We start from the raw sequence: 25915 nt of genomic DNA, 5'->3' as shown, positions 1-25915 counted from the left end.
GGGAATAAAAGGGGAAAAGGGGATCTGGAATAAAGCCCAGCATTTCCAACCATCCAAGCCCACCAAGGAGCAAAGCTACCAGGGCAGCTCCTTGTATCCACATCCTTGAGGTTCTCCCCTTACAACAGAGACAAGTCCTCGCAGAGGACTTGCCTGTGTTAAGGTTCATGGCCAGACACAGCAAAGGGCTTTCCAATTTGCCAGTTTTATGTTTTTTCTTCATGCCATACGTGGGAATCAAACAGTTCCTGCCCTTCTGGGTAGGATTGCACCTTAAACTCTGCTGGCTGCTTGCAGAATGCCTTGGGGTGCAGAGGGATGGAGCTATTCTCACCCCAAGGCTGGCAAGACTCCTCCAGGTAGCACAGCATGCTTCCAGATTGCTTCCCATGCCAAGCTGGCTGTGCAAGCACAGCCGTGCTTACAAAATGTCATTTGATTGCGAACTCTATCTCCCACACTGCTTCTTCCCCAAATAGTCAAGCATGTTCAGTCCTGCTTAGAAAAAAAAATAATATTCTTTGTTTGTTCTAGTACTCGTGGTTTTTCTTTGAAGCACTGGCAAAATCAATGGCAATATACTTACTGGAAGAAAACAAAATCAAGGTAAAAATGAATTTGTTCAATGCTGCATTACAGAGCTGTCACAAACTAATTCTCCTCCATTTTTTTTAATGAAAAACTATGTAATTCTTTATTTAAAAAAAAAAAAAAAAAAGACAAGCTGAATGGCTAGCCAGATCATTCCTTTTTTTTTCTTTTCTTTTCCCTCTTTTCTCTTTCTCATTCTCTTTCGTAATTTAAAAATTCCAGATCTCCCTGTGGCTTGTGCAGCCTTTCTTTTCTATTACAAGCTACTGTAGTTTCAGCCACAGCTTTTTTTTGTGCCAGTGTTTTATTAGGAAGCAACATAAACAAATATCAAAAACATAAACAAATGTTGAAGGGAACTTGTGCCTGTGCTCAGTTCTCTCCCAGCTGCTCGCCTGCAGCACTGAGTGTACGACATGCTTTTGGTTTCAGCTGCCCAGGGGCCAGCGGTTTCCTGACTCCTACCAGCATGCCCTGCATTCGCTCCTGCTTGCCATCATTCCTCACGTGACCATACGCTATAACGAAATCCCTGAAGAATCCAGGAATGCCAATTTTAGCTTGGCTAATTTCCTGAAGGTCAGCAGTTTCTTTCATTCTCCCAGGCTTTTTAAAAAAAGAAAAAAAAGTAACAAGCAAACAAATATGTTTTTAGTGTCTCATCTCTCAGGTTTCTTCAGTGATGAAAACTCAAGAGATTAGCTTTCCTAGGAAAGAAACAATCTCTTTCTGAGAGACTATGATGCTGAATATGTTATCTAGGGTTTTCAGTCATGACTAGAAACGGTTCAAAACCTGAGATGAAATATGCATGTTCTCATTTTAAATATTTCTGTTCTCCACTGGAGACTTAAGTGAGGTCATCCAAATAATTTCAGAGAAACAGGATCAAGCAAATTGAGACCCAGAGGATTAAATCTGGCTGCTGGTGGGATGGTAGCGTGGAGATGATTGCTTTCTTCTTTAATGATTGGTCACATGCCACTATGTTTTCTGCAGCGTTGTTTGACCTTTATGGACAGAGGATTTGTTTTTAACCTGATAAATGATTACATTTCTGGATTCAGCCCAAAAGACCCTAAGGTATGTAGTGCATTTCTTGAAAGGTGGTTTGTGGTTGTACTTGTCTACCTCAGCCCAAGCTCTGCAGTGACTATTTCATACCACGCCTGGAGGCCTTTTAGACACTATTCTTGCAGAGCTTTCTGTAGGCAGAGACCTCTCTGTCTAGGCTGAGAGCCTCTATGCAGCTAAGCTTTAAAACAATATAAAGAGCCAGAACTAAAGGAGGAGCTGGTTAACGGTCTGGATGAAAAAGGTAAAGAAATCCCAAGTGACAGTTGCATGCAGTGATGCTTAAGAGGAAATCACAAAAATTGGTCAATTATTACTGAGTTCACCAAATGGTATTTGTATTCCTCGGTCTTTGTATAAGAAACACAGAACTGGAAGCAAATAAGTCAACCTGAAAACATATTTTTTGTTTGTCTATTTGTTTGTTTTTTCCTCAGCTGCTGGTTGAATACAAGTTTGAATTTCTTCAAACCATTTGCAATCATGAGCACTACATTCCTCTGAACTTACCAATGACCTTTTCCAAACCCAAGCTGCAGAGAATTCAAGGTATGTTCTTTCTCAAGGGACAGGCTAGAAAGCCATAATCTGTCATTCTCGATGGCCTCAAACCAGACATAACTTGCTTTACTGTCAAGGAAATTTATGTCTGAGTTAGTCTTATTTACATTAACCTTGGGAAAAGATGCTGCTCTGGCAGTATTGCCTTATTGGGTTCCAGAATGGTCTGCAATCAGTCCTTCCAGTATTTTCTGTGTTTAAATTCACAAGGGATTCACAATATCTAAAACAAATTGCCCCAATTTCAGTAAATACAAGTTGTACACGTGTAATCCTTAGTTTCTACAACTGTCAGCGTCCCCTGAGAAGTATTGTTTCTCATCAATCAGGGCCGTAGTGAATGGAGATAAAAGAGAAAAGATTGCATTTGCTGTTCTGCTGCCAGCCCTCTTTATGGCCACAAGAAGGTAATTTAGGTTGCTTTCTGCTTTCATTTTGAACACAAGTATAGCTGTGCACAGTGCATTCAAGCTTGTTCTCAAGCCTGGGCTGAAGGCAGTCAGCAGAGGACTTGAGCCCATGCCAATCCTTAATGCACAGCATGGATGTATGTGCCATGGCACCATCACGCATTCAGCCTGCTTTTATAGTCACACCATGTCCCCTTCGGTCCTGATGTTGCTCACCACAGGACAGATGTGGTTTGCAAGGGCCCGAGCTGAGGTGCTGTATTTTGTGTTTGTATTTGGCTGCAGCTGGGCTACTGATGACGGTAGGAATGCACAGTGCTGGGCCCAGAGTGCCTTACTGGCATCCTAAGATTGTTATAGACATAGCCTCATGCTCTCTGGGTCCTGATTTCGTATCTGTGCTAGACAAATGTAGTGAAAATTGCCAGATCTGGGTGCTAATAACCTGGCCAAGACAAGTTAACTACATGCAGAAAGTGGCAAACGGCAGCATGGGAAAAGCACAAAAAACACCTGCTGAATTCCCAGTAAGTCTAGCATGGGAAAAAAGGGAACTCAGAGCTTACAGAAGAGAATGAGCTTAGAACAAACATAGCCAGGAGAAAGCCATGGAATAAGCCAACTCTATGTCAGTAGAAGCGAGCAGAAAATGACAGATTTCAGAACTCTGCAGTATATAAAGCCAAGCAATGCTAGGAAAGAAGGGAGACTTCTCAGGGCACGGTCAAGGTTAGCTAATGATTTCTATGAAAAAGGAACACATTACTTTTCTCTCAGCTGCTAACACTGACCCACTGTTTTACAATATGGTGATATTAGGAAGTATTTGCTGGATCAAGTGAAAAAAAGATCCAAATCAGTAAATTATAATACTAGCAAAAGACGTTTAGATGTAGAGCTTAGGGATATGGTTTAGTGGGGACTGTAGCGTTAGGTCAGAGGTTGGACTTGATGATCTTGAGGTCTCTTCCAACCTAGAAATTCTGTGATTCTGTGATTCTGTGAAGTACCAGAGAGGAAGGTGAGGCTTGGGATTTTCTATGTGATTTCCACAGGGATTTATTTTGTTGGAGATGAGGGAATGTTTGGCTGTGCCTCCAGAAGCAGCCATGCAAATCCCAAAGGGGTTAGGTTCCCTTTGCATCCTGGTGGCAAAAGCAGCAATAACTCAGGTTTCCTTTATTCTGGTATGTTTCTGACTGCTCTGAGTTTTGTGGGCCAGGTGCTAACACTGGTGTACACTTACATCAGTTTGGCTACTTGCCTGCCATAGTTTTAACAAAGAGCATTGCTAGAAATGGCTGAGAAACAGAAAAACACACAACCACAGTGCCTCCCCATTGCTTATTAGTGGCACGATAACATAACAATGCTCTCTCATAATTAACATTCACTTTTGCGTTGCTTTAACTGAAAAGACATAAGAGCAGGTCACCTTTCCTCTTCTGTTTTACTGTAACTGGGACCTGACAGTTGAGATTTTGCTTTTAAAATACCCTCAAGTAGCAAAGTGTCTTTGTGGTAGTGCCTGTGCTATGCTTGCCGTGGTAGAGGCATAGTGGTACATCTCCATTGCAGACTCATCTGTTTTCAAGGACAGAACTGTAATTACAGGAGACAGTGGGCTCAGAGGTCGGGAACTATATGGTGCATATCACCAAGGAAATGTCCTGCTGGGGAGCCTCACGTCTGTCTCAGCTTAATTTGAACAAAGACAGGGGACATGCCCAGCCCCCTAGTACTCTGTTCCTTGGGGAAAAAAAAAGGAATAGCCTCCAGGAAGATGGAAAAAGAGAGCTTCTGCAGCAGAAGCTGGTATAGATGGGCCTGCAGGCAGAGCACATCCCAGTGGGCTAGAAGACTGTATCTTGGAGCAGTTTCTTTGAAACATCTTAACTGATGAGAGGCTGATAGCTGGTCTGCATCCCTATTGCCTCTCCTTGGGGACATGTGTGTTTCATCAGCCAGAGCAAACCACCAAGCCTGTCCTCAGTCAGCAGCACAGAGTTGTTTTTGCAATCTTTTGATAGCAAAAAAAACCAAGAGATTGACAGAAGTTGGAAGTTAAGCAAGTAGCTTGTAAAAATATTAAAACGTGACATACTCTCTAATTTCTTCAAGATGTGTTTGCTTTTGCTGTCTTTGATGGTCCCTTTTCTTTTTACCCACAAATTGGATTATTTTTTTTTTATTTGCTGGGGAACAGTTCACTTCAGTGGATAGGTCCAGCTGGTGTAACTGAAACCTCTAATGTCAAATTAAATATACAACCTCCAATCAATTAGCTTGCATCCAACTAATGAGATTACCATGATGTGTGACACTTAGGCATTTACTAACATGACTAACAATGAAAGCGAGATAATAGTTCAGATTGCTTTCTTTTTCCTGTGAATCAGATTTTCACAAACCAATAAATGCTACTTATGAATCAACCAATTTAAAATTATGTTTTGCATAGGACAAAGCTGTTGGTACCCTTTGGCTGGGATTTTCAAAGCTGTGTGTATGCACCATGCATAACCACAGAAAAGCTTTCATACTTGTGGGGCTTTCAAAAACATCTGAGCTGAGCGCACAGGTTTTGTACCCTTTGGGGGAGGAATGCAGAACTTTGAGGTTATCCCTTGAGGCTTAGTGCTGCAATGCAACAGTCAAACGGTTGTCTGTTGTGGGTCTGATTAGGCATATGGGCTGCCCAAAAGAGATAACGGTGTCAGGGTAAGGTCATTTGTAGCAGGCTGAGCGAGCATGCAACCCACTCTGAAATCTGTGTCTCAGTCGCTTTTCTGCCAGGCAAGTCAGTGAAATTGATGCCTCATCCTTGTTGCAGTTGCTCCTTTGATCACAGTATAGACACAGACTGAATCTATGTGAGATGCAGAGCGTGTGTTAATCAACCAAGTTGATTAGGTACTGAGCTGCCTTTCTCCTGGTAGTCAGGGCTGCTTCTAAGGCTTCTAAGCTGTGCTGAGTGTTTGTTGTTGAGAAGCTAATGGAGTCTCTCAACTTCTGGCAAGCAGCTTCCTGGAACCCTGCCCTGGTTCCCGGGTCCTTGCAGCGGGGCTGGAAAGCCTGGCTGTGTAAACTGCTGGAGGATGCAGTAGAGGTCACTTGGCACCACGTCCCTGTTTGCATCCCTCATCCCAGCAGAGCCTCTGCTCTGCTCTCTAACCCTGGTGACAAGGAATGCAGGTTTCACAGAGGATGTGGAACAAGCTGCAGAGATGGCACTACCAGAGCTGGACGACTGTGATAACCATGCAGTCTCCTTACCGCTCTCGCAGCTGCACTGTGGAGCTTAGTGCCTCTGCTGCCTGGGCACTCCAGGAATTTGTAGGGTCACATGGAGTGAGGAAGGAGCCTGTCAGCTCCCAGGCAGTAAGTCATGTTGTCTTTCCCTCTTTCACCCATCTCTGACTTTGCAAATTAGTCCTAATCCTTCATTTAGCTGCGGCTGAAATACTGAGGGCCACAATTAACAACTAGTCTGAGCTGGAAGACACCAAGTTCTTTAATATAACTTAACTCAGTGGTGAAAAAAACTGTAGTCAGTACAGGCTTTATTAAAAGATCACTGCACTGCAGAAGAGAGTATGATGAACTGTGCTCTTGGACTGTTTTGGCTTACTTGACTGTTCTGTCTCACTCTGAATAGATATTTGGAACAGTTTCCTTAACCATTGCTTTGCTGTTTCTTTCAGATGTAAATCTTGAATACAGTTTAACTGATGAGTATTGCAAGCATCATTTCCTGGTGGGGATGCTTCTCAGAGAAGCCTCTGTTGCCTTGCAGGACAACTATGATATCAGATATACGGCCATTTCAGTCTTAAAAAATCTCTTGATAAAGCACGCCTTCGACAACAGATACCAGCACAAGGTCAGGAATATTTTGTTGGCTTTTAAATGTAAAGTTCTTGAATTTTATGAAAAATCTTACATCAGAATTTTAGATCTTGCACGGTGCACTGAGGGTGTTCTCATTACTATTTAGGAAACTGTTTTAAGTAACTGATATTTATGACATTACAGAAATAGCTCTGAGAAATGGTCCAGGAATACAAATAATTCAGAAAGATAACTGCAGCGCTCTTATCCACGCTGAGTATTTAGATAAAACTCTGAGCCAGTAAGGAACCTGAGAGTGTCGTTAGCCAAGAGGCTGTTCAAAGTTAAGCAATGGCAATGTTCTTCTGGTCTTGGGCTTAAATTAATATCCTGCATTAATATACTATAATTAGGAAGCAGGACAGATCTCTGTTACAAGTCAGCTGCATGTTTGGCTAATTAGTGAATCAAGAGAAGATCTGTGGATTCTCATGAGACGCTGGATTTCCGCTGAGGAGCTTTCAGCTTTCTTTGGTCAGAGGTTCAGCATGCAGTATTGGTGAAAGTGACTGGAGGTGGACTTGTTTTCTTTCTGGATGCTGATCTCTCCTGAAGTACATGCCCTTGAAAGTACAGGACTACCTGTCTAAGTACTACCTGTCCTTGCTGTAAGCTGAAAACAAGCCTCTTTTTAGAGTTTAGCTCCTAAAATTGCTCCTAGTTTGCTGCCATCTGGGTTTTATCTGGGAATATGGATAGTATCCTGGGCATGAAGGGTAAAAATGACCCAAATGTGCTAGGGACTCCTACCCCTCTGCATGGACAAGAACCAGCTCCTCTCCTCTCCCATCTCTGCGTCTTTGGCAGCATCACTAGATGGGCTGAGCAGGAGATAGTCTTGTTTTTCTCTGCAGCAAGGATTCCTGGTGACTTGTATAGCCTGGAAACAAAACCACAGCACGTGGTAGTTGGCCAGACTTGGTGTAACAGGAGAGATTTGCCAGCTGTCTGCCAAGGCTGGGTCAGAGGCAGCCTGTTTCTGCTCTTTTGGGTGCCTGAAAACCCTTATGCTAATTCAGAAGATGTTTGCCTCATCAGTGTGCAGCCTCCTCAAAAATACCATGTGCCTTAGAATTGTCCCTCTGGATTTTTGTACATGTGGTGCTCTGGGCTTCATGGCCAGGAAGCTGTCTGAAGCCAGGGCATGATGCTCAGCTGGTGTCCTGGGAATCAATTGCATTGCAGGCAGGATAGGCTGACCATGGCAGGGTCTGTTGCTGCAGTCTTGCTCCAGCCAAGCAAACCTCATCTTTATCGATGCCTGAAAGAGGATTTGCTCAGCCTGTGATCATTTTCAAGATTTCTTGTATTGTTTGTCATACTGAATCACAAGAAAATGTTGGATTCTTGTATCAGTTAAAATGCACCATTCGATTTGCAAGCCTTAGATACCTTTTTCTAACCTTTCTGTCAAGTCCAGAATAATCGATTTTTATCAAGAAAAGAATTGGTTGTCAAATAGTGCTGCATTTAGAAAAGCCAAACAGACTATTTTTGATCATTTCAAAAGTTTAAAAACAAGTCTGTATAAGTTAATTCAAGTTAATCCTTTCATACAAACTGTTCTAACTAGGAGCATTTGTTACAGAGAATTCCCAACTGGAAGCAATAGTCAGCACCAGGCAAAAAGCGAACGTTTTTAGTTCATTGCTTCTGAGTGTTGCACTTGAAAATCAAGCCATGTGAGTGAAGTGCCAGTTAAAGAGTTAGGAAATCCGGGATTTAGTTTGTCACACTTCCTGTATGACCGTGAATGTCATTCAGCCCCCGAAATCCCTGACTTCCCAAAGATTGTAGCTAAAAGGGTAATATCCACTGGTAGCTGGAGAAGTGGTGATGAGAACTCAAACCAACCCATGCCTTCAGACACCATATAGAGTGTAAATATATATGTATGTATGTATATATACATTTCAGCTAAAGAGTTTCCCTTTTTCACTGTAGAAAGCCTGCACTCTTACCTATGTTGTCCTCCCTTTTTTTCAGAACCAGCAGGCAAAAATAGCCCAGCTCTACCTGCCGCTCTTTGGGCTGCTCCTGGAAAACATCCAGCGAGTGGCCGGACGCGACGTGCTCTCCTGCGCAGCCGCCTCCAGCCCTGTGAGTGCAGCCCTGTGACCCCACACCGCTCCCCCCTGCACCTCCTCTCCCTGTGCACCCTCAGTTGCAACTCCCACCGCCTGCAGCTAGCCTTAACTGTGGATATACGTTTTTTGTGTTTTTTTTTTTTTTTTTTTTTTCTCCCCGCCATCCACTAATGTGCTTTTTTATTTAATTTGGCATTTCCTGTGACTTTGCTCTGTCTGCTGGACTGCTGTTTTGCTTGCTATTGTTCAGTGTATTTCTTTACAGCATATGTAGTGCTGTACGGTGAGGTAAGTCCCTCCAGCTGGAGTGAGTTGGACCAGGACTCAGCCTCAGCCTCCAGTAGCTTTTCCGGGAACTGTCTGCCTGCCTGAGGGATCTGTGTGGACTCAGCCTTACAGACTAGGCTTTCCTCCTTGTTTAGCGCAAAGTGACAACAACAACAAAGATATTTAAATAATAATTTCAAATCAAGTGATGAAACATTAAAGGGATAACACTGACATCATTTCCTTTAATATGTTTTACTGTTCCCCGAGTCATTTGTCTCCTTGTCGTGGGTGAAAGGAAATAGATTTATTTTTGTTTCATCTGCATTTTAAAAGTTGCCCTAATTTTCTTTTTTATTTCATTATTCTATTCTATAGAAGAATTGGTATTAGCTCCCATTGGTCACAACAAAACTCATATTTCTTTACAGGCATCCAGAGATGAATTCATGTGCAGTTTTGCATCCCCCTCAAATAGATCCAGCCTGATTGCAGACAAAGATACAGGTAAATTAACTTTTCTAAAACATTGCTTTTGTTTTTATTTTCAGTGTAACTATCACCAGTCCTTGGTAGGCACAGCTGGTAAACAGCTCTCTCCCAAAATCTGAAATAGCCATCTGCTCAACAACTTCTAAGAGCTTGCATGCTTTTCCCAGGATGTGGTGGGACCCTGTGTGTCCTTTCCAGATGAACCAACTTTAAACAAAGGATTTCTGCATGCCCCATCTGTACTGTCCAAATTGCATCCCCCACTTGTTGTCCATGATGCATTGAGGAGTGTGGGTGCAAACCATGTCATTTTGGGTGTTTTTTTTTTGTTTTATTGTCCAGCCAGTGGAGCAGCACTTCCAAATGGCCATGGGATAAAGCGAGAGGACTCAAAAGGATCCCTGAACTCAGAAGGGGCAACCAGTTCACCGGATCAGTGTGAAAATGTAATGCATCTGGGGTTAGAAAGGATGGCATTTACTGCACCAGAATGTGGGCTGTATACAGGCTGTTTTAGATAAGGGGGAGGGAAAAGGACTTCCCTGTGGTAACAAACTCAAAGAACAGCTTATAAAAACCTCTCTTTGGAAACAATCAGATTCACGTTTCATAGTGGAGGTCAGACTCACTGGTCTGGTATGCCTTCCCTCTTTAAAAATCTCTGAGCTAAAAATATAACGGCTGACAAATTATGAAATATGAAAGCCAAAATCCATGGGGAAAGTCCATCTGCATATACCGATGTGCAGATGCATTCCCTGTGCTTGGATGGATCTGAGCTGATCAGTGCCTGGTATGTGGCACTGGGAACTGGTTTCCACACACGGCTGGGTGGTAAAGTGCATTGACATGAGGTTACCAGTGACTGCTGACTCAAGAGAAGATGAGATATTTGTAGGAAAATCAACACAGGTTAATAACCACAGTCCCAAACTTGCATAAGGTGACCGTGGTCACACCAAAAAGAGGTCTGGTCCAAATATTCATATAGTGTGTACTCTCTTTGGCAGATTGCACAGATGGAAATCAGGTATTTGTGCAGACCAGCCCCTGGTTTTCTTCAAGGCACTCTCCAGATGCCTAGGGTTGGCATAAATCATTGATGCATCTTGAAAAACTGTGGCCCTTCCAACAAGCAAAGCAAAGATTATCTGGGCTTCTGCTGGCTGTGTCCTGACACGCTCAGGAGAGGTGGGGCCTTTCATGCTCCCCTACATGAATCACAAAGCTACAAGTCCAAGTATAGCCAAATGCCTGAATATCAAACTGTTCATATTCAGCAGAGCTCAGCGCATATGCTTCCACCCTGCTGGCAGCAACACCTGGCTGGGTTTGCAGAAAGCACTACGGCTTTCAGCTCAGCTTATCCCCACAGCCAGACACCCTCTTCTGTGTCCTTGTAGGAATATTTTTCAGAGTAGTTGAAAATAGATTCTCTGTCATTAAATGTAATATCCTCAAAGCCCTGTAAAAGTAATGCCATGTGAAGGAGCACAGCTTTAAGGCTGCTCTACGGGGGTAGACAGGTTACTTATCGCCTGTTCCCCTGGAGTAAGTTGTGTACTGACTTGATAGTTTGGCATGGTCAACAGCAAAGTTCTGGCTGTAGGACTGTATCTCCAACCCTAATCTGAATGTTTAAATCTGTTTTCTTATGACTCATATCCATAGCCTGTCACAGAATAAACAACAAATATGATCTGTGGGTCAGTCTCCAAACATATGAGGCACAGCTTTAAGAGAAGCATCCTCCTTAGAGCTTAATTGTATCCATTTGTCAGGGAATACAGCTAGGGCAAGCACAGAGAATGCAAAAAAAAAAAAAAAAAAAAAAAAAAAAAAAAAAGGTAAAACTCTAGGAGTCCAGTCTTTTCTACCACAGAATTCCCGGGCCTTTCCCACAAAGATTGACTCACCAGATGGATTTCACTTATCTTTGCGTAATTCACCAAATAGGAGGGAAAAAAAAAAAAAAAAAAAAGAACACAAAAGCCACTCCCAAAAGTCAGGAGAGGAAAAAAAAAAAGTTTCTTAAGTTGGAAGTTCCTGTTTTTTTAATAACTGTTATTTTGAAGTGTACATATTTGGCAGAAAATTAGATTATTGTTTTAAACCATGAAAGCTAATGAATTATTTTGTTTGATAAAAACTGACTTCAAAAACATGAAGCCTAGATGCTCTAGAGAGCAGAAGTGAAAGTAAGATTGCCGTGCATTTTGCTGGATAAGTCATCACTCTCTGCCCAGACATTTTTTTCTGGGTAAAGAAGACTTTGGCTGTGCATCCAGGATTTCCAGACTGCCCATCCCTGCATTGGCAGCAGCCTCAAAGATGGAGATGTCTCCAAAGCGTGTCACACATGGTGCTGATGGTGTTGCACATGCTGGGGACAAGAGGCATGCTGCTGTATCTGGAATGTGCTGGATTTGTTGTGCCCGTGCTCAGGTGCAGCCTAGGCACTCAGAGCCACTGGCCTCCGTGTGACGTCTGTGTCTTGTTAGATCCGCAGAAGCTCCACGAGGAGCAGCGTGTCACACTGCAGCCGCCTGGATCAGTTTGAGATCCGAACACTCCTGATGTGCTACCTCTACATTGTGAAGATGATTTCTGAAGGTTGGTGGCTCTTGCTTACTGAGGGTGGTGTACTGGAGGGCAGCCAGAAAGACAAAGAGTCCATCACTGGATGTTTTGGTCTGCAAAGTCAGTTTTTTTATTAAAAAAAAAAAAAAAAAGGCAAAAACAAAATGTAATTTTTTTCCTCTTTCAGATACACTTTTAGCTTACTGGAATAAATTCTCCCCCCAGGAGCTGATCAACGTCCTTGTGCTTCTGGAGTGAGTATTGTGAGGCTACAATTCAAACACTGCACCTTTGTGCTGGCAGCATTGTCAAGGAAGTAGAAATGAATGCGGCTGCCTCTCAGGGTGCACATGGTCTTGTGCAGCACTAGAGGTGTCTGGCCAGGGTACAATGAGATGATCTTCCTCCCTCTGACAAACAGGTGTCTATGGAGGGAGCAGGGTGAAGTGGCAGTTCCCTATGCTCAGTGCAGGCTGTGCAGAGGGTGTCCCACCACCCACAGGGCAGCCTGGCTCACAGCGCAGCACAGCCTCCCCCTCCTTGCTGGAACAGATGGGTGCGAGACATGGGTGCACCACTGGGTTCAGAAACCAAGGGTGTGAGGTCTAGTAATGCATAAATATAGACCCCAAACCCTCATGCAACAGACATGGCTGGAGTAATTTGAAATGTTTTGATCTTTCCTGATCTGCAGGATCTGTAACATACTTTTTTCTTTCTTTCTTTCTAGAGTGTGTTTATTTCACTTCAGATATGTGGGGAAGAGAAATATTGCCAGGTACTGTATTCTTCCATCTGGGGCCAGTGTGAGGGGGCCCTCCTCATGCTCCCTGCCACAGCAAAGGCAGGAAGGGAGCGTGCACACCCACATCAGGCAAACCCAAGCAAGCAGGAAGCCTGCAGGGTCGGGGCTAGGACTCTGCTGAGTGTCATGCAGGGAGCAGAGCACCGTGCAGAGCACCATGCTCCTTTTAGCGCCGTGCCCCTTCCTTCCCCTCCAGCTCCTGCATGACACCCCTGGCCCTAGGCACTCCTGGATGCCTGCGCAGGTGTGCAATGTCCCCCACAGTTGGCTGCAGGTGAGACACAAGTCACAGCTTTGTCTCAGCTCCCTGAGCAGCAGCTCTGCTGTCTCATTCGCTCTAAGGCCATTTGTAGCAGGTGGGACCAAGGTAGCCTGGTCAGTCCTGGGGTTGGCTGGGATGAGACACTTTAGCTTGTGGGAGGGAGGCCAGGTGTCCATCCAGGTACCTCGTGTAATCCTGTAGTGGTGTGGCTTCTGGCCTTGTCCCATCCCACAGCCTTCACTTCCCCTTGCAGGGTGCACGACGCCTGGTTATCCAAGCACATGGCAGCTGATCGGAAATCCCAGACGATGCCAGTGCTCCGCAGCAGAGCTGGTGGGATGCAGGTGCGGCTCCAGCACCTGGGCAGCTTGGACACATCCTTCACACTCAACCACAGTATGTACAGTGGAGTGAGAGGGGATCATGCAGTTTTAGCCTGTTGAAAACTTCATGCAGCCATTTGCTATTTGCTCTTGGTTGCATGGGGATACTTGAACTCTGCAGAATTGCAGTGGTCACCACTCTCTCTTGCAACGTTACTAGATTTGAAGGGGAGATATCTGAGCCACTGGGACTTAGGGCTTTTCCCCTTGCCTGTCATGACTCAGCTTCTTGTCTTGGAGTGAGCGCAGGTGATATCTTGGTTTGAGTAGTGAGCCTGGCAGGCAGGAGAGTTGCCCTGGTGTGCAGTTCAGCCCCACACAGAGACCTGGGCTGGGATCTGCTCTAAACCTTTCCATGTGGGTATTTTCCATTTCCCTTCTGTGGGTGAAACTTGTACACCTCAGTCGGTGTCTGGCTTTAAAGACGGATTAAGGGGAAATACTGACATTGTTTTTTTTGGTTGGCATCAGGCTGAGGCATTCTCTAAATGGAGCCGGCAAATTTAGCATCTTGCTATGTGCACCTCATCTCACAACACCAGGGAAGTGTAAAGGGAGAACCAATCTATATCAGTCTTTACATCTTGTGGGAGCTGGAGTGCTGAATACTGTTTCCTCCTGATTTATTTTTTTTCTGTCCGCAGGTGCAGGCACCTCCGAAGCAGATATTGTGCACCAAGCATTACTGGAGGGCAATATAGCCACTGAAGTGTGCCTGACCGTTCTGGACACCATCTCTTTTTTCACTCAGAGTTTCAAGGTCAGCTTTGAAATCAAAAGTATTGGAGAATAGTGTGCTGTATTTCTGTGTGCTTGTTGCTTTTGTTGACCCATTCTCTTAGAATTTCGGATTGTGAAAGGATTTACAAAAGTAAATCATTTGCAGCTTGTTTATTTTCCAAAACACTAAGTGTTCACAGGCTCAACAAGCCTTATGCACTTATGCAATCTCACAATTTCTTCAAAATTGCAAGACCAGAGAAAATTACGTGGATGTTATACCATGAGCGTAGGCATTACAAAAATAGAATAAGAGGAAATGTACATCATATAGAAAGTAGGGACCAGAGGAAAGGGAAATGAACATGCTCACAATAGTCACTGTTTTCTACCATAAATTGCCTAGAAGTGAGACCCAGATTCTTTGAATTGTCGTACATGGATGTCCCAGTGGAAAAGGCTTTCCACATGTGGTTGCTGGTCCAGATAAGACCAGTGCTGCTGGCAGAAGTCTTCTCCTCCATATAGTGATTCACACTCCTGGCAGTTCTTGCCACCCACAGGAATCAAAGCCTTTGTGACGGAGAGAACCCTAGGCTGGGAAGAAAATACTGAAAAACTGTTCCAGAAAAGCTCTTCTTGAAGTGTGGTTGGAGGAATCCTGCCAATTGCAATGTGTCTTTCATAATGTCGCAAGAACAACTCTGTATTTCAGAGTAAGCACAATGAAGACTTCATTTTTAGATGTATTGAAAAACATGAAGACAAAACATATCCTCTGCTTCTGTTACGGAGCAAAAAGACCATCCTGGGGCATACATTAAATTACTCCATAATAGTTTTGCAATAGCAGAAGAATTTAGATGCAAGAGTTAAACCTTGCTTGAATTTCACAGTTGCCTCTTTTTTAATATAGCTGAACCACAAAACAATGTGATTTTCAAACCACAGGATAGACTGGATTCCCTTCCGCTTTAATGGGCTTCTGCTTTGCTTTTATGGTTATATGGTGTTACCACACAGAAGTGTGCAGTAAAAGTGCTGATGCTGTTCTTAATGACAATATAAATAATTTCAGTTTAAAAGAATGGATTCTAAACTTGCTCTGCTATAAGATGTGTATAGGATGTCAAAGACAAATCCAAACCAGACAAAAGGTCAATTGGGCTGACAATCATACAGGGGACTGTTGATCTATCGATATGGAGCATCTGCATGCCTGCTGGGTGGCCACAATGTGCCAGGCTTCCTGCACAGTGGCTGCAAGGGTGGCAGAGACATAGGCAAGATAACTTTGACATGAAACTATATTAATCCTCCCTAGGTAATTCTGTTTTGCCATCTGTCTACAGGGGAGGAGGGAAAAGGGAGATGGGTTCTCCAGAAGGTGCAATTAGTCAAAACTCTGCAAAAGACAAGGGAAGTGATTTACTGATTTACTGCAGCAATAAAACACTTGTTGAGACTCATACAATGAAATGGAAAAAGAGTGTAACTGTTATGGTGGTAGCAGCCTGTTTTATTTAAAATATCTCTAGACCATTGATGAACGTTGCACAGTACATTGTCCAAAACCTAAAAGAGTTAGGTTTTGGAATTAGTGATGCAATAATAATAAAATGTATTGTTTTATTCTCTGCTATTAAAATAGCATCTGACCAAACACTGTAAGTTTGTACTGATTGTCACAGTTTCTGGTTATATTTTTACTAAAGGCTCTGCTCCTTCTCTGGCTTAAGAATTGGTGTGATTAATTATGCAAAATTATCTATTTCATTTTCAGCTTCAGGCACAACCTTGCTGCAAAGTAAATTCTCTTCTTGCTTTCCAGACCCAACTTTTAAGCAACGATGGTCATAATCCACTCATGAAGAAGGTTTTTGATATTCACCTTGCTTTTCTCAAAAATGGGCAGTCAGAAGCAGCTCTTAAGCATGTGTTTGCCTCTCTGAGAGCTTTTATTAGCAAGGTATGTAATGCTTAACTTAAAGGTGCAGGAGAATTTGCCTAGACATGACAGAATATAAAGCAATATTTAAGTTAACTTTAAAAAGTTTAACTCCTGTTAAACTGCTATTTTGTGCAGTTTGAAGATAAGATTTAGAAAATAGCTTCTTAACCAGGGCATGTCTTTAAAACAGTTATTACAGCCATTATTATTTGCTGTATACCAGGAAACAAAATGAGAAATCACAACGAATTCCTTCATGAGCCTGGGTCGCACAACTGCTATTAAGGATTAGTATCCTTTCTACCCAAAGCTGATGCTTCTTGACTCTTTTTTCCCCAAACTGCCAATATTGCTAACAGTATTATTGCTTGAATAGTGCTTGCACTGAGGACCTGCTCATCCTCTAGCCTTGGGCTGCATTTAACAGAGGCTAGCACCTGCTGAACCTCTTCCTACACTTTTCTGAGCTATGAGGTTGTTTAATCCCCTGAGCTCATGCAGTGACAAAGCCACAGCTAACCACACAAGAACAGTGACTGATGCTATTGCTGACATTTCCTTTCACGTGTATCAAAATTTGCCACTTCTCATAAGTACATTTTTGATACCAGATGTACACACAAACTCCACTGCTTCCAAGCTGCACAGTTATAATAAATTCAAAATGAATTAAAAGCTCTCAAATCACTTGAATGCAACACTTCATTAATGAGGTAAATTCATACGGCTTCAGATTGCAGCCAGGCAGCACAGCATGTGATTGATATGCAGAAAAGTATTGTTTCCAAAGGAGGTCTTGCATGAGTCACTGAACAAAGTCTGATGAAAGAAAGAGACTGCTAAAACTGTTTTTCAAAGGTGGTAAAAAATCTGTACTATGATTATTTTACTATAACTACACATAAAAGCTAAGAGCTAATATGAGTATGTCTAGGGCTGATTTTAGGTTTGTTCTGACCAGACATGTGAAAAGCAGAAAATGCAGAAGTCTCACTAGCTACCTATCTGGCTCCAGACAGCATGGTTTCCTACGTGATGTTTTCTCCATTGGGCTTCTTAAAGCCTGCCAAATTGGCAACTGTCACCAGCAGGAATCACTTAGTTTTTCTACAGGGTCTAATATATGTTTATTGTTTTACCTTTCCCAGTATCTTTCAAGTTTTCTGCTTGACTGTGATCTGCTTATCTTTGAAATACATCCTGTTGTAGAGCTACATAGACCCCACATGAACGTAGTCTCTCTGCACCTCTGTCCCCCTTATTAGCTGAAAGTTTGTATAGATGAAAGTATTGTTTCTTGCCTATAGCAAAGAAGAGACCTTCCTTGCCTCCTTGGCAAATTTTCTGTGTTTGTTCAAATGCAAAGCCAAAGCCGCACACCTGTTCAACTTGATCTCACCATCAGCCTTCAAAACCTGGAGCCCTTCAGGGGTTACACACTCATTGTACGAAATGCTGATTGCAGCAATGAAGGCTGCATTCCAGGCAGCTGCGAGGACAGGCATTCAGGTGGTTTTCTTGGATTTCTGCCATCCTGAATCCACACTGAATTTGGCATTATGAGTCTTTGGAGATTTGAAAAATTGCTTTCAGTTAATTTCTCACATTTCCCCTATGACAGGACACGGTGTTGCTTCTGTAAAAGCAAGATATGAGCCCAGCAGATGGTATCTATAAGGAAGTGATTTCTTTGCCAACTCCTTAACCACATGGGTCCTAAACTTCCTTATAAGTCCTCTGAAAGGCTTTTCTAAGATCCGAAGCAACAATAAAATAGATGGGGCATCACTGCGTTTCACAACAAGTGCAAGGATGGCATGTTTTTCTGCAAGTTTGTTTTGAAATATGAAAGTTGAGCTGTTTTGTTTTGAGTTGCATATCATTGTTAGCTATAAAAGCGTTAATTTCAAGAAAACCAAAAGTGAATTATACCTCTGACGCAGCTAGAAGAGACCGTTTGTCAGTTTTATGGCCTTCTGCAGCTAATAATTAAAATGAAAAGCCCCCCCCCCTTTTATCTAGTGTCACAGCAAATAGTTGTTGGAGGGAAAACCTCCTGAGAGTTATTTCACTTCCCAAAATCTGTCTTAAAACACCCTTATTTCTTCATTAAACCTGGTTATTTCATAGGCAAGAGATTCAGAATAGAAATGTCGCAAGAAAGTAAGGAACAAAGGAGGCTTATAATTGTTTGCATATTTGGTTTTGGTTTTGAAAATGAATGCTGCTTGCATACATGTGAGCCAGGAATTTGGAAAGGGAGATTTGTCTGCTTTACCGGCTGGGAAGAAGCAATAATAGCTAGAATATTCCTGTTTAATATCCCAGGTTTTCTTAAAATCTAAACCTCTTTTTAGAGCATCAGATAGATGAATACGTATGTATATGCTTGGGAATGGTCTTTAAATTGTTATGAAGAAAAAGATGCACAGAGTAGAAGGCTGAGATAATTTGCCTGCGTTAAAGAGACAAGTGGATGTGAGAGTGAATGAAACCCCATGTAGCTGCCAGCTCCATGCCTCTCTGTCCCTTGGTGCATTCGTACTATCAGGGCCTGTTAGAGGCATCGCCAATCCCAGGCCCTGCAGTATGAAGGTAGCAGAGCTTTGCTCCTTTCCTGCAACAGCTGATTGCATCTGACCATGTTAAGCCTTGCTTTCCTTCCCCATTAGTGCAATTTCACAGCATCAGGCTGTGATTTGTCCAAACTGATGCCCACAACTTTGAAAGGCAGGAAGGAGCATAAAGCTTTCTGCCCTACTTTACTGTGCCAAGGCAGGTCTGGAGCCTCTCACTGTGCTGACTCCTGCTCCAGCCCTTCATATTAGGACTGGTCCAGAAACACATTGCTCCAGAGCACACGGGGTCATGGCCACGTGCAATGTTTCTCAGCATTTCTCAGCTTGTGTTCTCCTGCCAGCTGGAGAGCCGCAGTCAGCACCTGGTCCAAGCTGCAGCAGGCATAAACCCTTGGCTCTGCAGCCCTGGCACCACATGTGATTGCATCTGCTTGGGATCATTCTCCAGGAGAGAGGTGCTCAGGGATGCGGACTGGCTATGAGCAGGTCACAGCTTTTTCTCCTGGAGCTGGTGCACAGTGGAGAAGAGCACACAGGGAGAGATTTGGGGCTTGTTGTCCAGATTTTCAGGCAAAGTTTTCTCCCTAGCACTGAGTTGGAAATATTCACTAAATCTCTGCAGGCAAGCAGTGATGCATGCCAAGAGCCAGTGCCAGACATATTTTCTTGGTTGCCCCTGTGCTGCCCATGCATGCCCAAACTGACATCACTGTGGCCATCTCTGTGCTAATCCCAATTACTAGTGTGATCCTATCTCACTATGGGAGGATTGCATTACAACAGGCAGCGGTTACTTAATAGCTCCTTTCCCAAGTGTACATGTGACCCTCTTGGCCCTGTTTTACTATGATACTTATTTGCTTCTTTTCTCCCTTTTTTTTTTTCTGAAAATACTGCAAGAGGTAGAGAACATCAAATAGTTGGGCAATATTTTCATGCTGCCTTGTAACCTATGTGGCTCAGTGTAATCCTAATGCTGTAGTCTTCCTAGATGCAGCTCCTAGATTCCTGCTTTAAAACTTGCCCACCAGCATGCCGTGGTGGTGGCCACAGCAGTACCTACAATCTTTTCTGAGTCATATATATTTAATGTAAGGAATAGAGTGCCAAGGTAACATCACCAACCTCTGACTTGGAGGATGTGAGTGAATACTCTGACAGCGTTTACTGTCATTTCCCTTGGGGAGGTGGTAGGACAGAGAGAGGTGACTCACAGACCATGCCCCCTCAGTACCACTGTGTCTTGAATGGACTGAGCAAATCCTCTCCCTCAAATAGACAGAAAACAGGGTTACCTCTTTTTGCCAGGAAGTTCCCTAGGGCTTGGTCCCTGGCAGAGGGATCAAAGTGCTGCTGCATGATGCCTGAACAGCCTCCGCTCACACCAGGACGCACCCCTCTCCAGCCAAGTCCCTGTGGAGGCGGCTGCGTGCCAGCACAAAACCTTGCCTTGTTCTGCTTCTCTGCACCCAGCCCATTGTGGCAGGGGTGGAAGGAAGCAGTGTGCAGTCCCACCTCACAGCCAGCCACCACTCTGACCAAGGACGGATGGATGCCTGCTGGCATCCCTGCTCCAGCAAGCCCTGCATGGAGGCTGCTGCCAATCGGGCCAATGCACTGCTGCAGCTGTCTGCTTTTCAGGCATGGCTGAGCTCGCCCCCGCAGACATGCGCTGAAATAGGTGTTCGCTAAGGTGACAGACGTGCTGTGGCAGTGCAGGCTGCTGCTCTTCCCTTTCTGCTTTTCTTCACCCTGCTGCAAATCCCCAAGCCCTGTTTCTAACCAAAGTAGCTCACACTGTGGTTTGGCTTTGTCCTGCTGCTTCCTGGGGCTGGCTCAGTTTGTGGGGTCACTGCGTATTTTAGGTACTCTGGGACAAGCGTGTCCCTTACTTGCTTTCCTGAATTCCTGAGGGCAGTTGTGAGATTTTTTCTGGGACTTGTAGAAGTAGCTGTGCAAGCATCACAGGTCATGTTTCCCAGCACGGTTGGACTTGTGGTCAAGCTCCAGCAGGTTTTCTGATACGTCACACAGCAGCCTTTGGCGGGAATGTCCGTGGGACCTCTTTCTGCCCTGCTGCTGGGGTTTATGGCTTTTGCAAAAGCACGAGACAGGATGTCCAATATGATGAGAATTTTCACTGACCAAAAATTGTTGGGGGTAGGGATAGATGGACATACACAAGCACATCCCAAAAAAGTGTGACAGCTAAGGTCACGTTGCTTTAGGAAATGTGGTTAAAAATAGATCCTGATTTCATTCCCACAAATACTTTTGAGCATGAAGCTTTAGCAGAATTTTTATTTAGGCTGTCCAGGCTGGAGCCCCCTATGTTGCCCCATGCCCGTGCCCATCTGAGCTCTGTAGGTATTATTTTGTGGAGTATGTTCTAATATTTGCATACCTTTTGTGAAGTTTCCCTCAGCGTTTTTCAAGGGAAGGGTGAACATGTGCGCTGCCCTCTGCTATGAGATCCTGAAGTGTTGCACTTCAAAGGTGGCCTCCACAAGGAATGAAGCCTCCGCTCTTCTGTATCTGCTGATGAGAAATAACTTTGAGTTCACCAAAAGAAGAACATTCCTGAGAACACATCTTCAGGTCAGTTACTGGGGAAAAGGTAGGGATCGGGACGCCTCAGATTTAATGAACAGATATATTGATATAGCTGTGTTACCACATGTCTGCAGAGGAATTGTTGTGTATTTCAAAAAAAAAGAGCAAATCTTGCCAATCTTTTATATGGACAAAATGCCTCTTGATTTCCAGGCTTTAACTAATCCCTGTTTTCAGTGATTGGCCTAGGGCCCATTGGGTGAAATACACTGCCATCAAGCACTCCAAATTGTTGATTTTTTGGAATTGAAACTACAAGACACATCTCTGCCTCAGGTGCTGACTGGCATGGGGTGTGAGGTATGGCAAGAAGAGCCACCTTTAGTGCAGGAGGGATTTTTCTGGAGCTGCTTTTGAAGCATTGCTTTTTTAAAGCAAATTTAAATACCCAGAGGGGCAGATGAACACCCACTGGGTTGTAATAAGTCAGGTAAGAAGGTAACCAATGTACTAATTTCTGCATCAGGATTTGTGTTATGTTTGTTATCTTGTTAATTCTGTGAATTTGCCGTTCAGCAAAGCAGCTTGGTCCTCTGGGGACTGTTTGTCCATGGGAGATCAGACAGTAAAGCCACAACAAATGTTGCTTACACTGTGGGAAAGATATGTTTTTGTATAAGCTTTTTATGTAACTGTGACAATAAATCTTTTCTATTAGGGCTCGTTTAAATAAAGCCCCTATGCTGTCCCAACAGATAATAATTGCAGTGAGCCAGTTAATAGCAGATGTGGCACTCAGCGGTGGCACGAGGTTTCAGGACTCCTTGCTCATCATTAACAACTTTGCAAACAGTGACAGGCCTATGAAGGTAGGTTGGAGAAGATAAATCACATGTGCTATCAGCCATTAATGCAAGATGGGGTATGTATGCACTAAAAGAAAGTGCATGCTCATGTTTAAGGGTAAGCCTAATGATTCTAACTGTATGATTTATAAGCACACGCTGGCCTGGTTGCTCAGTAAACAAGAATTATAGCAACAGCAGTAGGGCCAGCTGTACCATGCGTCACGTTCCGCTGTGATGCCTAACGGCAAGAAGAGAGAGCACAGTAATTCAGGTTACACTTCACATAGGGTGCTCCTTTCAAGGGCTTCCAAAGAGCTTTCTAAGAACATCCAGCTTTGAGAGGAATGACAAGGGAGGCTTGTTGCCTAAAGGAAATAATTATCAGGAATTAAAATTAATTAACTGATTGTCAGTAATATTATGAAAGTCCTCTTTTGTAAAGATTAATGGTTTTATTTCTTTGGAAAATAACAGTCTCTCTTTGCATTAGAATGAACAGCTTCTACCTAACCCATTGAGCAATATATCATCACTACAACTTGCTTCATTGCACATGGTGTAGCTGTCAGTGTAGGACTGAGAAAAATGGAAAAGAAGACTTTTACAATTCTATGGCCATCCTATGACCTAAAGGCAGAATGAGAACCTTAGTTGGGTGTTGAATTGTGATATAGCAAAGTTATAGTTAGGATGTACCTGACAAAAACTTCAGCTGTCTTCTGCACACATACATGTATGTTTACAAGCTTTTCACTGATCCAAATTTTGCTGATCTTATTTTATATCATGAGACCATCATTATATCTAGTTTACATACATAAATAAGTATAAGACAGATCTCCCAGTACAAGAGAGATTCTATTATGGTGGAGAGAATGCCGTGCACAGGTCCAGACATAGCACAAGGAGAGATAATAACCAGGTTCAATACAGAAAAGAGAAAGATGAGGAAGCTTCTAACTGCTACTTTTTACTACCAAAAAGGGAGGTTATAGAGATGAGGAAGTCAGGCTCTTCTCAAAGGGGCAGGATGGAAGGCAATGAACACAAGTTGCTACAAGGGAAATTCCAACTTTACATAAAGAAAAATTTGTTTTCCAAGATAGTGGGGCAGGGTCCAGAAAAGAGGTCAGATTTCTGTCCTTGGGGATTATCAAAACTTGGCTGGACAAGTCTTGCTCTAACTCAGTGCTGATCCTCCTCAGAGTAGACGATCAGACTTAAGCATGTGTTTTTTTCTCTAATACATTCCAGTGGTGGGAAGCTCTACAAATGCCTTTGGTGTTTTAGGAATTATAGAGTGAGCACATCAGATACTAACAAGCCAGATGTTGATTGAAGAGAAAAATGCTTCAGGAGTAGTTTACGGTTCCATTCTGTGGCATTCATGTGCAAGGAGCACCTCTGTCTCACCCTCACACCCGCTCCTCAGGATGCAGAAGTACCTGCTGCACTTCAGCACAGGAATATCTAGCCTGACATCCTGTGCACAACCAGGAAAGATTGGCCCTGCGCATGCTCAGATTGAAATATCTCTAATTGAGTATGAAATATTGTTTACTGTATAAACTGTGAGTTCAGTAGGTAAAAGCTACAGTCAGGACTATCCCCTATACTTTGTTTTTTCAGACTGACAGCAAGTGGAGTTCGGGCTTAAAGGGTACCAATGGTCTTTGACAAAGCCTAGAACACCTTTTGTTTCTGTGTTTGCTTCTAATTAAATTTGTTTTGTATCAGGCAACTGCTTTTCCTTCTGAAGTCAAAGATCTGACAAAGAGAATCCGTACAGTGCTTATGGCTACTGCCCAAATGAAAGAACATGAAAAAGATCCAGAAATGTTGATAGATCTACAGTACAGTTTAGCTAAATCTTATGCAAGCACACCAGAGCTCCGGAAAACATGGCTGGACAGTATGGCAAAGATACATGTGAAAAATGGAGACTTTTCAGAGGTAATTTACATAATTAAAAACAATGTGCCTAACAAGACAGATGTTCAGATGACATTTTAATTTTCCCTTTATACTTTGCAGGCAGCCATGTGTTATGTTCATGTAGCAGCCCTTGTTGCAGAGTTTCTGCACAGAAAAAGTAAGTGTTTACTGTTTAAAAGGCATAAGACAATGCCTCTTAATGATGCATTGTGAATGATTATTTGGTAAATTATTATTTATTGATCTCTTCTGAACATGCTAAAACGGAAAAAAAAATGCAGTGTGACATGATGAAGGTAGAAGAAGGTGAGTATTTTTGAAGAAAATAATCTAAGTGTTCAAACACAGGCATCTACTAGACTGTCCAGGTCTTCTTAGACAGTTATGTTGGCACCTTGCTGAGAAAAATAAGAACTGACACATCATGTCTCTGTTTAAATGTTTAGATGTGTTTCACATTAGGAAATGTGCTCACAGGGGAAGCCCATTGTACAAACAGGCTGTATGTATGTTCATCAGAAGTATCACTATAGGCAACTGGAGAAAACTAGTGAAAACTATATAGAAGCAGTCAAAATTCAGTCAAAAAATGAAGCTATAGCCTAACTATACAAATATATAAAGAGCAACTGGAAAAAAGAGAATGGTGTGGTTTAATGCAAAACAGGAGGCAAGGACAAACTTGTGTATTCTCAAGTAAGAGCATAACATTTTGCAGGTCTTCTTGTAAAAATCTATTCCACGGTAGATATATTGACCCCATTTCTTGTTTCCATGTAAGGGAGTATTGTTGAAAGAGACTTAACTCTCTACTACTTTTAAAAGTTAAAGCCACACAGAAGTTGACTATGTGCACTGTCTTGGCTGGAAAGGTCTCTGAGTGCTTTGCTCAGGGGGCTTGAAGTTTCTTCAAATTCTGTGTGTTGGCTAAATGGAAAAAATCGGCACATGTTTTTTTTGATATGTATGTAAACTTCATATGGCTGCAGAGGGGAGAGCATTGAAAGTTGAACCATCTGTATTTGTACCCTGGAAGCTGCTGTCCACAACCAGTGGTAAAAAAGAAGAGGAACAAGTCTGAAGGAATATTAAATGATATACCTTGTGTTATCTCTGTCACAGACACTGTTTACATATATGTAGGCTGCGAACAGTTCAATACAGGCTGAACTACTCAAAGCTTCAGGGTGCATAACTATGGTTTCTGCTAGGAGTATACTGCCCTGTTCACTTCCTATCCTGCTCTTCAGCATCCAGTGGTAGCTTTCTCCTTGCAACTTCTTTGCAAAAATATACCCTGGTCTGTCCTAATGGGTTGGTCAAAGGTGACTTCCAGATACTACACTGGAAGATATGTTGTTGGTGTTAGTCACATACTAGGAATGACTCCTTTGGCAAATGGCTGGAGAGATTCTTATGTGTTCAATCCCATGATAGCAAATCAGTAGCAAAAATGGGAGTTGGGTCCCCTGCTGCCTTTAGGACTTTGCTATCAAATGGACTTCTTTGGCCACTGAAGCACGATGCATTTGAGAAAAGTTATTCTATGAATACATTTTCTTTTGTCTGCTACAGAACTCTTCCCCAGTGGATGCACTGCCTTCAGGAAAATCACTCCCAACATTGATGAAGAAGGTGCAATGAAAGAAGATGGTGGGATGATGGATGTACATTACAGTGAGGTGAGGTCCTGTAGTATAGACTACAGAAAATTTGATAACTTAATAGGATTTAGTGTTAAACCATGCTCATGTGAGCTTTAGCAAATTGTAGTTGTGCACTGTCATCTGTAAGGAAGGCTGTTCCATGGCAATTTCCCAAGAGAACTCTTCGTTGACAGATGTTATGGGTACAATTCAGATAGGTAAATCTGGTGCAAGTTCTTGGTTCCTTTGAAAGGCTTTTCTAGTTCTGAGAGTGAAAAAG

At 43.0% G+C, this 25915-nt stretch overlaps 1 protein-coding gene across 3 annotated transcripts in view; it reads left to right on the top strand.

Annotated features, from left to right (window-relative positions):
* DOCK11 (dedicator of cytokinesis 11) overlaps positions 1 to 25915 on the top strand; it is an 82318-nt gene that overhangs the window by 41689 nt on the left and 14714 nt on the right. For all 3 annotated transcript variants that reach the window (XM_084534387.1, XM_084534386.1, XM_084534388.1), the window contains exons 27-45: positions 535 to 606; positions 1024 to 1170; positions 1591 to 1674; positions 2103 to 2214; positions 6341 to 6519; positions 8514 to 8627; positions 9313 to 9388; positions 9716 to 9819; positions 11875 to 11986; positions 12141 to 12207; positions 12684 to 12731; positions 13274 to 13416; positions 14048 to 14163; positions 15955 to 16092; positions 21069 to 21251; positions 21962 to 22075; positions 23792 to 24007; positions 24089 to 24146; positions 25565 to 25671. In XM_084534387.1, coding sequence (XP_084390513.1) covers positions 535 to 606; positions 1024 to 1170; positions 1591 to 1674; positions 2103 to 2214; positions 6341 to 6519; positions 8514 to 8627; positions 9313 to 9388; positions 9716 to 9819; positions 11875 to 11986; positions 12141 to 12207; positions 12684 to 12731; positions 13274 to 13416; positions 14048 to 14163; positions 15955 to 16092; positions 21069 to 21251; positions 21962 to 22075; positions 23792 to 24007; positions 24089 to 24146; positions 25565 to 25671 — 2190 coding nt within the window. The remainder of the gene's footprint in view (positions 1 to 534; positions 607 to 1023; positions 1171 to 1590; positions 1675 to 2102; positions 2215 to 6340; positions 6520 to 8513; positions 8628 to 9312; positions 9389 to 9715; positions 9820 to 11874; positions 11987 to 12140; positions 12208 to 12683; positions 12732 to 13273; positions 13417 to 14047; positions 14164 to 15954; positions 16093 to 21068; positions 21252 to 21961; positions 22076 to 23791; positions 24008 to 24088; positions 24147 to 25564; positions 25672 to 25915) is intronic.

Source organism: Aythya ferina, assembly GCF_964211825.1.
Source record: "Aythya ferina genome assembly, chromosome: 13".
Lineage (NCBI taxonomy): Eukaryota > Metazoa > Chordata > Aves > Anseriformes > Anatidae > Aythya > Aythya ferina.
Note: the sequence above shows the minus strand (reverse complement) of the source record. Positions and strands in the feature narration are given on the sequence as shown.